The following is a 16,336-nucleotide window of genomic DNA, read 5'->3' as shown; positions in this document are numbered from 1 at the left end:
CTTGAGTATCCGCTGTAACTCGCACGCGGTGCCACTACTCTGCAGGTGGCACCCCCTCAGGAGCACACCTCTGTGTCCCCATCCAAAGCTGACCAAGCGGAAGCCGGGCTGCCCCATCCCCCACCAGTGGAACCGGGTGCCAGCCCTTATTTTTATGCCAGGGTGGATATCTATTTGACCGTTTCACACCATTTGTGAGTTTCCAAGAAGCTGATGCCTTCTCTGCCTCTTAGATTGTGTGTGTGTGCACGGTGCCGGTGTGTTTGATCTCACGTGGTCTCTTGACCTTTAAGCCGTGCTGAGTGACAGCTTGCAGAGGGCGCCACTTTGAACCTTCGAGCTGAAGTGCAGTTCTTAGGTGGACGTCTGCTGACAGCCCTATGTAGTTTCCATGGTTGCCTTTTTAAAGAATTACGTCTGTGCTAATGCGTGCATGTTTGTGGTGTGCGTGTGTGTGGAAGCCGGTGAACAAACCTTGACCGTCACTCGTTCCTCAGGTGCCCCCGACCTTGATGTTTATGACAGGCTCTCTCACTATCCTGGAAATAAGTGAAGGTAGCAGGCGAGGGAGCCCCAGGGACCTGCCTGTTTCCATCGCTCCAGCACTGGGGTTACAAGTGCTCTACCAAGCTGCTGCTGCTGCTGCTGCTGCTGCTGCTGCTGCTGCTGCTGCTGCTGCTTCTTCTTCTTCTTCTTCTTCTTCTTCTTCTTCTTCTTCTTCTTCTTCAAAATAAGTATATCAATTACTTGTTACATAGGTACAGTAGACATGGATCATGGGCTTCTGAGAAATTTTTTTTTATGTACTAAGTGTGGATTCTGGGGATCAAATTCAGCTCAATTAAGGGTACATCTCTCCAGCCGCCCCATCTTGGTTTTAATGGTAGCACTACTGGTTCTTCCTCCCTATCTCAGCATCCGCTGAGATCAGAGTGCCTGCTGCTGGTCCCCAGGGAGGCCTGATTGCAGGGATATGTAGGGTTTGGGGGGAGGTTTTAAAGAGTAAAGACATTGGTTCCCAACAATGGGCTGGAGATATTTTATGAAACATGGTGTAGGTGACTTTAACCAGGGATGATGGGATGACGATTAGAAAGTGAGGCTGGTCAGATGCAAATCTGCCATGCGGGTGGGAAGGAGACCGAGGCCAATGGCACCACAGTTTGCCATGGGTTTTGGAAGCCCTGTGGTGTAGAGGCCATCATCCCAGTGGAGAGATGAAAACACCAGCTTAGAGACGTGTGCTTTCAGGAGTAAGGGAGCCAGCATCTCCTTGGTACACAAACTGAAGAACTTGGTCCCTCGGCTCTGCGACCTTTATTCACCAGACAAAGCTTCCTCCTACAAGGTCTTGGAAGTGAAGTTGCTTTATAGTTCTTGGCTAACCAGAAGTCAGACACCCAACACCAAATTATAAGCTTTGACATTGCAATAGTTACTTTTTTATTGCTGTGTGGGAGAAAGAGTTGATTTTGGCTCATGGTTCCAGAAGGAGAGTCTGTAATGGCAAGGAGGTGGGGTGGGGAAGAAGGCATGCGGCAGGTGGCTAGAGCAGGAAGCTGCGCAATCACCTTTAACCACAAATATAAAGCTTATAAAGCAAGCTGGAAGTGGAACAAGGCTATAAACTCTATTTCCTTCAGCAAGGCTGCCCCCCCCACACAGTTTCCATAACTTTCCCAAACAGCACCACCTGCTGGAGACCAAGCATTCTGCTGCTGAGCCTGTGGGGGACATTTCTCACTCAAAGAGTGGCAGAGAGGCTCTCTTGAGTTATGGTCAGTATACATAAAGTGAAGGGAACCATTTTTACCATTCTCCTTGCTGTGAGGTAGTGTTGACCACATTTGGTGTCAGGCAGACATCTCCATCTCTCTCCAGAATGATTTTCTTCTTCCTAGACTGAAATCGTGCCCCCAACGAAATACTGACTCCCCATTTCTGTAATCCCAGAACCTGGCATTTGCCGTTTTTTCTGACTTCAATGACTAGGGGCTCACATGAGTGTAATCACACTGGATTCCTCCTTTTGTGCCTGGCCTATCCATGGGTCACAGTCTCCCTTTAGATGGATATGATGGCCCATCTGCTGCAGTCTTTGATGCTTTTAATCCAGGTCTGAATAGAAAGTGCGAGTCACCCTAAGCCTCACCGTTTCTTACCCTTAGCCATCAAGACACCGTTGAGTCCTGGATCCTGGGTAAAGTCTGGAAGTAAATATGATAGGTTGGTGGGGCAGTTGGGAATTGGGGGGCTATCGAGAGCTTCTTGTGACTTCCTGGTTTGGTAGTGCACCTGCCCCTCCCCACTGGCTGAGAGGCACTGAGCCTCTTCCTGTTTGTGTTTGGAGATGAGGAGTCAATCCAAACAAACCGAATCCACGCTGTCCTTAGTGTTCAAGTGCATTGGGCAGCTCTGCCAACAAACTTGCTCTGTGCTTCCTGGGGTACATAGTTGTCCTATTGGAGATGGCGTTCAACTGCCCTTATAAAGAAAAAAAATGTTCCTGTCATTTACAGTTTTAAGAACGTTCACACTTGGTCTGGGGATGTTGAAGGGATGAGTTGCTTACAAATTTGTTAATTCTCAAAGCCTGGGGACACACACACACCTGTCATCCTAACCTGTCATCCTAGCACTTGGGAGGTAGAGGCAGGAAAATCGAGAGTTCCAGGCTGTCTTTGGCTTTCTAGTGAGTTTGAGGCCCGGGATGACAAAAACAAGAGACGCCTCTGAATCTTACTCTTAATTACCTGGAACCTCCATGCAAATTAATTCATAATCCTTTATTTTAATAACCGATCCCTGCCTTTCTTTGTCTTCTTGCTTGTTCTCGCTCCTCCCTGGTGGCACAGAGGGCCTCTCTCCAAGTCCTATTGGTCTGTGGTTGTTGTTGGGATTAAATTAAAAACCACTTTCCCCCCCCTTTTCTTTCTTTGTGTTTTGATTTTCGAGACAAGGTTTCTCTGTGTATTCCTGGCTGTTCTGGAACTCGCTCTATAGACCAGACTGGCCTCAAACTCACAGAGATCTGCCTGCCTCTGCCTCCCAAGTGCTGGGATTAAAGACATGCAGCACCTGTGTATTCCTGGCTGTTCTGGAACTCGCTCTATAGACCAGACTGGCCTCAAACTCACAGAGATCTGCCTGCCTCTGCCTCCCAAGTGCTGGGATTAAAGACATGCAGCACCTGTGTATTCCTGGCTGTTCTGGAACTCGCTCTATAGACCAGACTGGCCTCAAACTCACAGAGATCTGCCTGCCTCTGCCTCCCAAGTGCTGGGATTAAAGACATGCAACACCACCGCCCGGTAAAAACCACTTCTATAATGGCATGAAATATGATTTTATGAAAGCCAATAGCAAGTGCGATGGCATTCTTTGCCTGCATTTGCTGCTGCTGGGCAGACTGGCACTCACAGTGTCTGCCCTGGTGGGAAGCCATGTCTCATGTGTGCGTGTGTGTGCTCTTCTCCCAGGTGAAGTGGAGGATTCAGACGCGATTGACACCTTGGGACAGCTTGATGGACCGGACAGCCCACTTCCCACTCTGAAAGGTAAGATAGAAGGCAGCTAGCTGCCCTTGCTGTGGTCATAGAATATCATGGGGTGTCTGCTTTGCCCTTGTCACTGAGGGCTAGACCTGCCTGATTAAGCAGAAGATGGGGTCCCCTGACCTGGGGCTGCTCCATTGCTGATCAGGTGAGATCCCTACTTGAAGTCTTTTTTTACCCCCAGGAAAGGCTTTGGGGGCTGATGAGGCTGGGGGAAGCCAGCAAGTGAAGCTGTAGGAAATCCAGCTGACTGGGGAGCAAGGGGCCTTAGGGTGCTCAGAGATTCTGAGCAGGGACTTGGAGGCTGGCCTCCCATCTTTGCCATTTGTTAAGTAGCAGCAAACAACCGTGTCTCCTCCCCATTTACTTTTCTCAGTGAAACAGCCCTGCAGTGGTGTCTCAGGGGGTGACACTTTTCTCAATGAAACAGCCCTACGGTGGTGTCTCAGAGGGGGACTCTTTTCTGTGCTGCCATCTGAAAGAGGAAGCTGTGTTCCCTGGTGGTGGCTTCCATCCTCCCTGGAAGTTTGTGCGGGCACCATGGTCTTATTGGCAGAGCAAGGAGACCAACATGATCTACTTCTTGAAGGAGCAATAGCTTTTCTTTTCTTAAATAATCAATCAGGTCTAATATGTGCTGCCCATACGCTCCTGGATGTGGGCCAACATGGTTGACCAAATAGGAGTCACATCCTTCAGGAAAACTGGCTCTCCTCTCCCAACAGCCACCAACTGTCTCAAAGCTCCTCAGGAGCAGAGGCTCATGAGCCCCTCCCCACTCTGTACCGGGATGTTGACCAGCTTGACCTTGTGCAGGTCACCACAGCTGCCCCTGAGGACTGCAGCCCTGCTGAATCCAGAAGGCACAGCTTTACTCCAGCCACCCTGACTCCCAGCTGTTAGAGTCTTTCCACCTCCCTCTTCTGCCATGGTCCCTGAGCCTTATAGAGGAGTGTTATGTTAGTTGGTGTTTCCAAGAGAAACAACGCTGATATGTTTATGATCTGACGATTCTAATAATAAGTAAGAGTTTCCTTCTTCCATGCCCTTTATATAGGCTGCCACGAGAAAGTATGGCCTAGATTAAAAGTGGGTCTTCCCACCTCAAAAGATCCATATTTAGAGTGGGTCTTCCTACTTGAATGGTTCAGTTCAAGAGCAATCCTCCAGGTCTACCCATCTGCTTGGGTTGTAGTTCATTTTAGACATAGTCTACAAGAATAGCCATCCAGGTGCGATGTGGATGTTTCATTTGCGTCCCACATCACCTGTTCTCTATACTGCGACCCCTGTGTTGACCACCACCCACTGCACAAAGACTGTCTTCTGCTGGAGTCTGAGAGCTGCGCTAATCAAGGTATAGAGGCAGGAATTTAGAGGGCAGTTTGATACGATGTCCAATCAGCAAATTGTAGCAGGTTCCCTGATGAGGCCCGTGAACTCCCCAGCCATGGGTTCTTGGCCAGACTTGCAGTACGAGGCATGTGTTTCTTCCTGTGCAGCAGGTCTTAAATCCAAGCGCAAAGCGGTTGGCTGCACCTATGACCTTTGTGCCGCTATTGCCCCCATGGGTATATCTTGGTACACAGATGTTACTGCAGTTCACGAAGTTCACAGCTGGGTAAGTTGGTTGAAGACTGATTCCCTTTCCCCTCACCAGCCTGCATAGCACCTTTCTGTGCCGAAAAAGCTGGCCAGCAGGGAAGAAGCTTCCCGGACAGTGCCCACTTAATTTCTCATGTTCTGTGTGTGCCTGGTGTGTGTGGAATCTTAAGCAAGATGGTCTTGCTATCAAGTTCTGGTGGACAACAAAGAGAAATAGCAACTGCTTGTATTGTTTGAGGGAATCTCTAGGATTTTTTACCAACAACTTAAAGGGAGATGTCCCAAACCTGGCACTGGCCTTTTTGTTTGACAAACAACCTGTGGCTTCTGGGGTGAGCATAATCCCCTATGTAAGGAGATTCCAATTAAGCTCTTCTATATGAAAAAAAATGTTTATATATGTTATAGAATAGTAGGTTTCCATTTGCCTTTTCCAAACATTCTTCAAGTTAGTTATCCCGTGGAAGGGTAGTTCAGAAGAGGGGTTTGGGGGGAATGATGGCTTTTTTAATTGATATATTCTCACCATGTATTCCTAAGTGTCTTTGTCTGTGGCTACCATGCCAGAATCCCACAGCCAGAGCAGGCACGATGCCAGACATCCATTTGCTCATAGTTCTAAGTGCCGAGAAGGGAAGGTTAAGGCTGGGTATGTAGGTTTGTGGTAAAGCATCTGTCTAGACTGTTAGGCCTGAGTTTGATTACCAGCACTAATAAAAGAAAAGAAGATTCTGTAGGGGAAATTAAAAGATTAAGCATTTCAAGGAATGAGGCCTGATATAAAATTTCTATTAAAAGAAGAGTTGTTGTGGCTGGAGAGGTGGCTTAGTGGCTGAGAGCACTGGCTGCTCTTACTGAGGACTCCGGTTCCAGGGGGTTCTAACGCCCTCTTCTGGCCTCTGTGTGCACTGTGTGCAAGGGGTGCACAGATTACGTGCAGCAGAACACCCACATGTTTAAATTTTAAAAGCAACCATAAGAGGACTTTTGTGGGTGAAATAGCGTGTGGCTGTGGTCTCAGTTTAGAGGATGAGGTGGAGGAATACTTGAGCCCGGAGTTTGAGGCAAGTCTAAGCAGCATGTTTCCAAACAACCTTAAACAAAACTTGCAGAGAGGGTGTGATTCAGTGATAGAGTGTGTGCTTGGCACATGCAAAGTCTTGTGTTTGGTCACCAGCACCAAAGCAAAAAAAAAAAAAAAAGACAAAACAATCATGTGATGAGTTTTAGCCCCTCCTACTTAGACTTTCCTCTCAGGACAGTGCATCTCCTCACCCTCCACCCCCAGCACACAGCTCTGCAGACTCTGCATACATTGTGTGTGTGTGTGTGTGTGTGTGTGTGTGTGCATGCGTGCACACATAGGAACATCCTAACTAATGTCTGGATGTGCTCAGAGAACTGAGTTAGAGCCCCATGCATGTTTAGTGTGTGCTTTACCACCAAAATGCACCCTCAGCCTTGTCTGGTTTCTGAATAAGATAGCATCTTGGTTACCGTAGCTTAACCAGACCCCGGCACCACCTGGCACATTGCATTCATCCATCCATTCTGCTTTGTTGAATCAATTGATGCCTCTCATTTTCATAAGGAAGAGGTCGTAGTTAGGTTTTTATTGGTGTAAAGAGACACCATGACCACAGCAACTCTTATATAGGAAACATTTACAGTTCAGAGGTTCAGCGCATCGCGGCGCGGAGCATGGCGACATGCAGGCAGGCATGGTGCTGGAGAAATAACCAAGTGTCCTACATCCTGCAAGCAACAGTCAACTGACTGTCACACTGAGTGTAGCTTGAGAAAAAGAGCTTAAAGCCCACCACCACAGTGACACACTTTCAACCAAACGTGTGGCCCAGATTAAAGGTATGCCCTTTAGCCTCAAGGCCTGAATTAAAGGCATGTGTTGTCTTGCCTCCTCCAACAAGGTCACATTTCCTCCAGCAAGTCCACACCTCCTAATAGAACCACTCCTTAGGAGCGTGCGGGACCAGAGACGTTCAAACTACCTCAGAGGGTTCATGTGCTCCAAGACCCAAGCGGTAGCCGGTCCATGTGGGGATGTGGAAAGAATACAGCAGCAGAGAACACAGGGATGGGTCAGAGAGAATAGGTGTCACCAAGTGTGAGTGCAGCAGCGATTTAGAAAGAGGGGGGACACGACGCCTCACAGGATGACTTGTCGAGACCCAGAGAAGACCTGGATGCTCTGCATTTCCGTGTGGAATTCTTCATTCTTTAGCACTAAGTGTTTTATAACTGGGCAAGCAGGGAAAAGTTTCCTTCAGCCCACGAGAGGTCTCCCTGGAAGAAAGCTTGGGGGATGAGCTGTGACCTTTCTCGGGAATGTAGTACTTAGCGTTTCTGCTGATACTGTTTTCCATCTGGTCCACATCCAGTAGCCAGGCAGAAGCTTGAACCTGCCAGAGAGCACGTTTATTAACACAGCATTTCCCGAAACACCAGAAGGAAGCCTGGAGAGCGGGCAGGACAGGCGGTGCCACCTGTCCTCTGTCTGTCCTCTGCAGCCACAGAGGCTCAGGCGGAGGAAGAGATCCCGCATGAGAACGGTTGTTCACCATCACACTTTAGCCGTGAAGCTGCTCCGCCGAAGAGGGCGAGGGCGCCGCCACGAGCTAGCGACCACTCCTTGATGCCAAGCCCTTTTCTGGACTGGGTGGGGTCGGGGGCACAGGTGGGACAAAACTGAGCACGCAGATCGGTATTTAGAGCCGTATCATAATTCTTTAAATTAAATTAAACTGCGTATACTCAGGAGTGTCATGTCTTCCTCCACTGAGCATGCTCACAAATGGACCCAGTCATCTATGAATACGTCAAAGCTCCCTGGATAAAATCCCTGTGCTTTCTGTGTTCAGGGAAGACATTACCTTCTGACTGGTGCCTGTTGTAGAAAGGCTGTTAGTTCGTTCCCAACCACCTAGCCCCGAAATAATCACTCAGAAACTATATTATTTAAAACACTGCTTGGCCCATTAGCTCTAGATTCTTACTGGCTGACTCTTACATCTTCATTTTACCCATTTCTATTAATCTGTGTCTTATCACGTGGCTGTGGCCTACTGGCAAGGTTCCTGCTTGTCTGTTCAGGGTGGCGGCTACATGGCGACTCTTTGACTCCATCTTCTTTCTCCCAGCATTTAGTTTAGTTTTTCCCGCCTAGCTAAGTTCTCCCTTGCTATAGGCCAAAGAAATTTCTTTATTCACCATTTCCCCTTTTCTCTTCAAATAAAAAAAGGAAAGTTTTAACTTTAACATTGTAAAATTACATAAAACAAACAGGTATCAAGCAAGAATTACAGTTGCAATATTTATATCTACTTTATCTTTTATCATAACTAAGGAAAACTATAACTATAACTATTCTTCAACCATCAAAGAATCCAGAAGGATATATTATTACCTAAGTTAACAGGAAGTGCATTGTAAGCAACTTCCAAAACTTGAGAATTGACAACGATATCTCATAACAACAGCAAAACACCATTAAGGGACATCAATCGCTCCTTAATTTGTATTTATTTATTTATTAGAAATTTCCACCTCCTCCCCGCCTTCCTTTTCCCACCTCCTACCCACCTCCCCCTCCCTTTCTAGTCCTAAGAGCAGTCAGGGTTCCCTGCTCTGTGGGAAGTCCAAGGTTCTCCCCACTCCATCCAGGTCTGTAAAGGTGAGCATCCAAACAAACCAGGCTCCCACAAAGTCAGTCCATGCAGTAGAATCAAAACCCAGTGCCTTTGTCCTTGGCTTCTCAGTCAGCCTTCATTGCCAGCCACATTCAGAGTGTCCAGTTTGACCACATGCTCCATCACTCCCAGTCCAGCTGGCCTTGGTGAGCTCCCATAGGATCAGTCCCACCGTCTCAGTGGGTGAAAGCACCTCTCGTGGTCCTGACTTCCTTGCTCATGATCTCCCTCCTTCTGCTCCTCATTTGGACCTTGGGAGCTAAGTCCAGTGCTCCAATGTGGGTCTCTGTCTCTATCTCCATCCATCGCCAGTTAATTATTTGTTTTTATCTCTCAGGAGGTTCCCCCTGCCCGCACCGTGTGTGTTTGTGTTTTCACATTCGTGTGTGTGCATGTGCACTTGGGGGAGGTAATATATGCCCATGTATCTGTGTGTATACAAAGCCCAGGAGGTTATGCGTTCACATGTATGTGTGCGCATGTAGAGTCCAGAGGAAAACCCCAGTGTCCATTCCCTGGACTCCATTTGTTTACCTTATTTTTTGGATAGTCTCTCACTTCCTCCTGGGTCTCACTGGCTTGGCTGGCTGGCTGGGCAGAGAGCCCCAGGAATCACCCAGCTTCCTTCCACCTCCCCAGTGCTGGGGTCCCAAGCACATGTCACCACACCTGGTATTTTGGGGTCTGGAGGCTGGAGCTCCGCCTCATGCTTTCCTCCAGCACTTCCCAGGCTGAGCTCTCTCAAGCCCCCCCCACCCTTTGTTTTCTTGCTTTCCCCAGTGCCTCTCCTTCCCTCCTGTTTCCCCCATTAGTGGGTCTGGACTGGATGACTCAATCAGAGAAACCTGAACCCAGGCCCCTGCTCTGGCCTCTGGCTGGTTTATTGACCTGTAAATATTTTCCTCCAGGGTTGGCAGCTTTCCATCCCTCCTGTGACCTTCTGGGTCTCCTTTTCACTTGCCCCTCCAGGAAATTGTCTGTTTTGTTTGCCACCAATCGAAGCCCTGTGACCTTGTGACCCCAGGCACAGGGGGCTTTCTTTATTTCCTTCCTACACCAGATTGGCCTGGTCAGGAAGCCAATCCCCGGGCTCCTAAGTCATCTGACAACATTGGTGACTATCTGGGCAGTTGGTTGGGTTATAAAAACCATTAATCATTGATCTGTGTGCGACTGGGCAGAAGGGAGCAGCTGCCTAGTGATGGAATTCTCCTTTAGCCTCTGGGGTCTTTTAATGCTTGGTCTCAGTCCCTGCACAGGACTGGCCAGGCCACTGCAGAGAGGAGGCCCTTTGCATTAGCAGTTAAGGTTGCTCGGTACAGAAGGGAAACTCTTCTGCATGAATGGAAGAGGGGTGGGGTGGGGGTTCTATTCCTAATGGTGCACTATGCTAGACAGGTCCATGTCAGGGAAATTCTCCGTCAGTGCTGTCTGGTTCCTTATAGACTGATCAGTCCTCTAGAGAGGTTTGGGGACGCTCACGGGAACTTCTGCGAGCTGATGGAGGGCTTAGGAAACGATTAGTGCAAGCCTCGTGTTTTAGCTGTCAGAGAAATGAAGCTGAGAGGTTAGCTAGCCGGCTGCAAACTGAAGCCCGAGGGGAAGGGATATTGTGCTCAGTCTGCAGGGAGCCTGCTCTCCTGCTTTCACTTCTGGCCTCCGGAGAATTGATGATGGGGAGCGTGGTGGGCCAAGCTAACTTGGCAGCGCTCTCAGGTCAGCGACACACGTGCTTGCTAAACTATTAGGAAACGGTGTAAATGCTTTGGCACATGTACAAGCAAGATGGAGCTGTGCCCAGGCGCCAGAAACAGAGAGGATTAAAAGCAAGAGCCCAAGGTCTGCCAGCTCTAAGCAGCTCTCTACATTTGCAGCCTTGGAGAACAACCTGATTTTCCTGGGCCCTCTAGTTTAAGTGACCTGTGACAGGAAATTAGATTCTAATGCTGCCACATGGTTGGGCACATGGTGAAGAATGGGGTAGCCTGTGGCTGTGCTGCAGACTTGACCTGTCTATGGACTTTAGAAAATAGATGCTAATAAGACATAGGTGCCCTGGCCAAAGAGCGGCTATGTGTGTCAGAGCCAAAGCTGTGGAATCTACCAGAAGGTAGATGTTGTGGTGATGGGAAAGAACACACAGAATTAGAAGGTCCTGGTGAGAATAAGTGCAGTAATATTTCTGATTCATTTGGATCTGGATCTCGTAAGTGTACTTTCAAGGAGACGTGATGGGTCAGGATAAAAATCAAGTGAACTTTTAATAAAATAAAGAAATTTCCATGTCACGCCTGAGAAATCTTCTTCCAACTATAGAGACAGTTACATTGCTTCAGTTTTGTCAAGAGTTTTGAGTCTTACTACCAAGCCAGAAATGAACCAACCCACAGGGTCCACAGCCCTGAGGCGTTATGTGCAAGGCTCCTGAGCAAAGCTAAGAGCTCCTGCCCTGTGGCACGCCCAGGAAGTGCCAAGGCAGCCAAGAAGAGCCCAGCTCAGGCTGGGGAGCTCCCGAGAAGGGACCCAAACAAACTAGGAATCAGAATCCTGTGGCCAAGATATTGTGGGAAATTCAAAGCCAGAGAGTTAAAATAAAACACGGCACAGTCTTATTGAGGAGCCTCAAGCTATTTCCAAAGAAAAGCCACCCCACACTCAGAGGCATAGGGTGAGTGGGTGGCCAGTACACAGTGCAGGCAGAGGCTTTTTTTTTTCAAAGAATTAAAACCACACAGACGAATAAGTGGTGGGTTCTAAAGGGAACCAAACAGACCTTCTAGAAGTGAGAAGTGGCCCCTGAGTTGAGGAACTGTATAGATAGGCATAGCACAGTTTAGACGTTAGTCTAGAACAACCTCAGAGGTTAGTCTAGAACAACCTCAGAGGTTAGTCTAGAACAACCTCAGAGAGCCTCTGAGGGCTCCTCCTTTCTAGACACACACTGACTCTCCCAAATGAGAAATGGAGGGGAAGGAATAAAGGTGGGATTTTATGGGATAATTTTACCACATTGATGAATGCATGAGTGTTCAGAATTAAGGAGGGTAACTAAGATCTGAAGAGGCGAACATAAAAGTAATTGTGTGGCTATAGTAGCAGCTGCTTAGGATGGTAAAGACAGGGGAGCCACATTAATAATTAGCAAGTTCAGATTGCCTGCAAACAACGGGAGCAGGCAGAATTTTCAGCAGTTCCCAGAGGAGGCAGAAGACAGTATCACTGCTGAGCTAGAGTTCTATACCCAGCTACACTACTCCTCAAGGTAAAGGTGACAGGTATTTTTACACTAAGAATAAAAGTGTTTACAACCTCAGTCCATCACCCAAGGCACAAATGTGATTCTGGGGGAGTTCAGCCAAACCTAAGAGGAAGGAAGGAGACAAGACATAGCAATGAGGAAAGTTTATAATAACTTGGCCGATGTCAAGGAACTCCAACGGTAGGAATCAACAGAAATGATCACAACTGAGTAACTAAAACCAGAGTTTAAGGAAGAACTGAGAAATGACTTCAAAGCTTCTCTCATGAAAGACAGGTCTAGGAGAGAGAGAAGTTTTGTATTTTAGCATTTAAAGGCTTTTGTGTTTGGGAAGCATTGTCAGATGAGGCCTGATGCAGATTAAAATTAGTTAAACTAATTAGTAAATATAGCTGTCAAACTAGTTAAGAGGAAAAATGGAGAGTTTTTAAAGATTCATTTTAAAATAAAGTAACCGAGAATTAAGAGGCAAAATGGAAGCATCAAAACAAATTTAAAATTCATATATTAAAATATTAGTAAGTTCAAGTGTAAAATTATATATAATTTATAAGGTTCATAAACAATGCATTATCATAAAAATGGTAGACTGTTAAGCAGATGAAAGTTGAGCAGTGTTAGCCAGAAGAACCTTGAGTTCCTTTGATGAATCATAAAGTGTTCTTCTAGACAGTGCATTCCGCAGTGACCTAAGGACCAAATGATACAGTAAACCCAGAAGTTTGATGCTCCCAGTCACTAGGTTTCTAGTAGTTAGGTGGAAGTCAGGATAATTGTGGGCAGCTGTTTGACAGAGAATCAGTGAGCAAATACCTCATTGAAACAACTGAAATCCAGAAAAATTGCTAACAGCAAGCAGGCAAAGCTTGACTGAACAGGCACATACAGACTGCTGTGACAGGCTGAGGAGACTCATTGTCGCCTAACACATGTGGACTGTCTACAAGAACCAAATCCAGGTTGAATCTTGTGAACCTTGTTCTTCTCAAAGAATCATCATTATGTAAAAGATGTTGTTTTTCAAAGAAAAACGTATGTTGTCTTTGGCATTTTTGTCGTCCCCCCCCTTAATGTTTGTGAGTGTTTTGTCTTCATGTCTGTCTGTGTGCTGTGTGTGTGCGCCTGGTGCTCGTGGAAGCTAGAAGAGGGCATTGAATGCCTTGGAACCGGAATTGCAGATGGTCTTCAAAATTTTGCATCTCTCTCTCTCTCTCTCTCTCTCTCTCTCTCTCTCTCTCGATCTGTGCATGTGTGTGTAATGTGTGTGCCCTTGGTATTAAACTCAGATCATCAGGATTGGTGGCAAGCACCTTTATCCCGTGAGCCGTCTTGCTGGTCCCTAAAATTTGTTTTTCTTAAAAACAAACAAAACAACAACAAAAAGCCCAAAAACTTTAGGGCGGGTGAAATGACCGAGTCAGGAGTGGGTGGGTGAAATGACTGAGTCAGGAGTCATTCATTTGGGCCCTGGAACCCACATGGAGGAAGAGGAAAGAACTGACTTTGTTTCTTCTAACATCCACATGCATGTGGTGGTCTGTGTTCACATGCACACATACACGCAAGTAAATTAGCAGGTGGAAAAAGGCACACCTTTAGTAATTAAAATAAAAAACCTTAAAGTGAATTACAGGCCACTTGAGTCTGACCAAATATAGGAAGATTAAAGCGATTTACGGTGGGGCTAGAGAGAGACTTGAGGGTGTTTTCAGCTTTGACACCTTGCTGTTAATAGGGAAGGGATTAACTGTAGAAAATGGGAGAAAAGGACAGAAGACGGTGAATAGAGATACTCAGTGTCCAAGAAACATTCTTGAAGACCTGGTGCTTGTGAGGACTTCTAAAACCACTTCTTGCACACAGCAGTGTGGCGCTTTGTCACGTGCAGCAGAATGACAAGCACCGCGAAGTCCCCCAAGACCAGTGCTGTCAAAGTCGTGATCCGACGGGGGGGGCACCTTAACTCGGGTGTGCATGGGGTACCCATCTGCAGAGACTCGGAGAAGCGATAGCTCCCAGGACTTGGACCTCCACCTCCTGCAGGTAGCTTTGAGGGACTTTTGAACACTCACATAGGACCAGCTGTGCACGCAGACAGTCAGTAGACCCTTTGAAACCCAAATGTAGAAACGACTCTGCTGCCCCTCCACAGGGAAATGAGTAACAAAGCTGTGATTTGTTTATATAGTGGACTATTACACAGTAATTAAGGAACGGTACCAACATAAACCAGTTTGAGTGAAAGCAGGCAACTGGAGGAGGTGGCCTGTCGAGAGAAAGTTCCTGAAACTATAAAATAATACAAACGGGAATGATGGATGGTCGTTCCCTGGAGGGAAACGTAAGGGTCCAGAGACTTTCCATTGTACCCCAGCAACCTTACACGTTCTAGGTCAAGTATGGCAAAAGGTAGCCGTCAATTTTTTATGTTGTTTACGGAGATATGTCTAGCCTTGATTTCTGTGTGCTGTAGTATTTCAACTTTTATTGGCTTTTAATCTACCCAAATAATGGACCAAGCAAGTGATGAAAAGGCAGGAGAGGGGTGGGAATTCACAACAAAAGGCTGTATTGTTAGTGAAGCTGTGTAAAAATCCAAGACAACAGCTCCGAAGCTCCTGTGACCAATAGGACTGCACAGTAAAATCGCGAGGGAAAGGTGCATTCCGTGGGCGGTAATGGCACGCTCGGAGTTCACGATGCCCTAATGTCTGTGTCCTGCCATGGTGTCTGCTTGCACAGCACAAGGCCTTTGTAGGCATGAATAAGGTTTGTAGATGGGGAAATCACCCTGGGTTTACAGGTGACCTACGGGTAACCCAGCGCCCTTACAAAAGGGAGGCAGAAGGACGAGAGACCACAGTAGGCGTGCAATGACGACGAAGTTAAAGAAGGAGTCTTGAGCTAAGGAGTAAGGGTGGTCCCCAGTGAGGAGCAAACACAGACAGACTCACACTCAGACCCTCAGGACAGAAGCAGCCCCGCCAAGACCCGTGTGTGCAGTTTTATACTGTGATGTTTTAGACGTCTGTTAAGAGTGGTTCTAGGAAATGAGTGTGTGTCGCAGAAGATTGCTGTTTTCTTACAAACCTTTCATCACGTGGCCAAAACACGATCAGAATAAACATGAGGTGCCTGGCTAAAGAAAATTACAGAGTGGCTGGTGAGCGACCTGAAAAGTAAAGCAGGAAGGCCTGTGTGAAGAAAGTTAGAGCTCTCTTCTGCGGATGAGGTCCAATGTAGGAACGGGGGCTGCACTGGTTCCAGAACTCGGCCCCGACCCGCGCCCACACCGCAGGCCTTTCTCCATTGGAGATCTAATGTCGGCAAGGAATGTAATAAGGTGATTCAGGATGTAATCTAAGAGAAAATGCCACCAAAGTTGCAGCTGTCACTCTTGAGGTTACAATGTGCGTGCCTCATCGTGACTTAATAGATGTGCTGTGATGTGCTGTTTGTAGCTATGGGCACTAGGAAGATGGAGGGGCATGATAGAGCTCCTTTTACAGAGAGACAGCAGCCAGGGAACACCTTCCGAGGAGCCACACCATGGGCCTAGTTAGTGCTGTGGGTTTTGTCAGTGATTTTCACACTTAAAAGGGTCCCCAGCCAGGTGTGGCAGCAAACGGCTGTAATCCCAGTGCTCTGGAGTTTGAGACAGAAGGTTCATGCCCAGCCTGGGCTACATGAGATCCTGTCTTAAAAAAAATGATAATAAAATAAAACCCAAAAGACCGCAGACAGTATGGAAGGGCTACAGTGGCCCTCCGGAGCAAAGGTGTGTATCAGAGAGGCTTTGTCCAGGCATGCGTCCCAGGGCTGTGGCCAGGACACGAACATAAATGACTCAGCTATATGCATTCAATCAAGTCTTCTAAAACAACCACTTGCCATACGTGTCAAACTTGTATTCCAGCCAACACCTGGGAGGCTGAGGCAGGAGGATTGCTGTGAGTTAGAGGCCAGCCTGAGCGACATAATGAGTTCCAGGTCAGCTCGGGCTATAGAGTGAGACCTGTCAGAGAAACAGTTATAAGCAAAAGACAGAAGGTCAGACCGCGTCTAAGACTGCCATGCACTAATAGGATGGCAAAGTGTGGCCAGTGGCTCTCAGACCAGACCATGTGTCCCCAGGAGTCATCACTTGAGTTCACTGACTCAGTGTTCCCAGCTGTATGCAGATGAAAACGGACGCCGCCCCCTCAGTGATC

At 47.4% G+C, this 16,336-nt stretch overlaps 1 protein-coding gene across 1 annotated transcript in view; it reads left to right on the top strand.

Annotated features, from left to right (window-relative positions):
- The window catches only part of Ror2 (ROR family WNT receptor 2), a 175,030-nt gene that overhangs the window by 137,715 nt on the left and 20,979 nt on the right, over window positions 1–16,336 (top strand). The window contains exon 2 of the mRNA XM_087896599.1: window positions 3,480–3,557. Coding sequence (XP_087752725.1) covers window positions 3,480–3,557 — 78 coding nt within the window. The remainder of the gene's footprint in view (window positions 1–3,479; window positions 3,558–16,336) is intronic.

The sequence above is a fragment of the Myodes glareolus genome, chromosome 14, assembly GCF_982192425.1.
Source record: "Myodes glareolus chromosome 14, mMyoGla1.1, whole genome shotgun sequence".
In the NCBI taxonomy this organism is placed as follows: domain Eukaryota; kingdom Metazoa; phylum Chordata; class Mammalia; order Rodentia; family Cricetidae; genus Myodes; species Myodes glareolus.
Note: the sequence above shows the minus strand (reverse complement) of the source record. Positions and strands in the feature narration are given on the sequence as shown.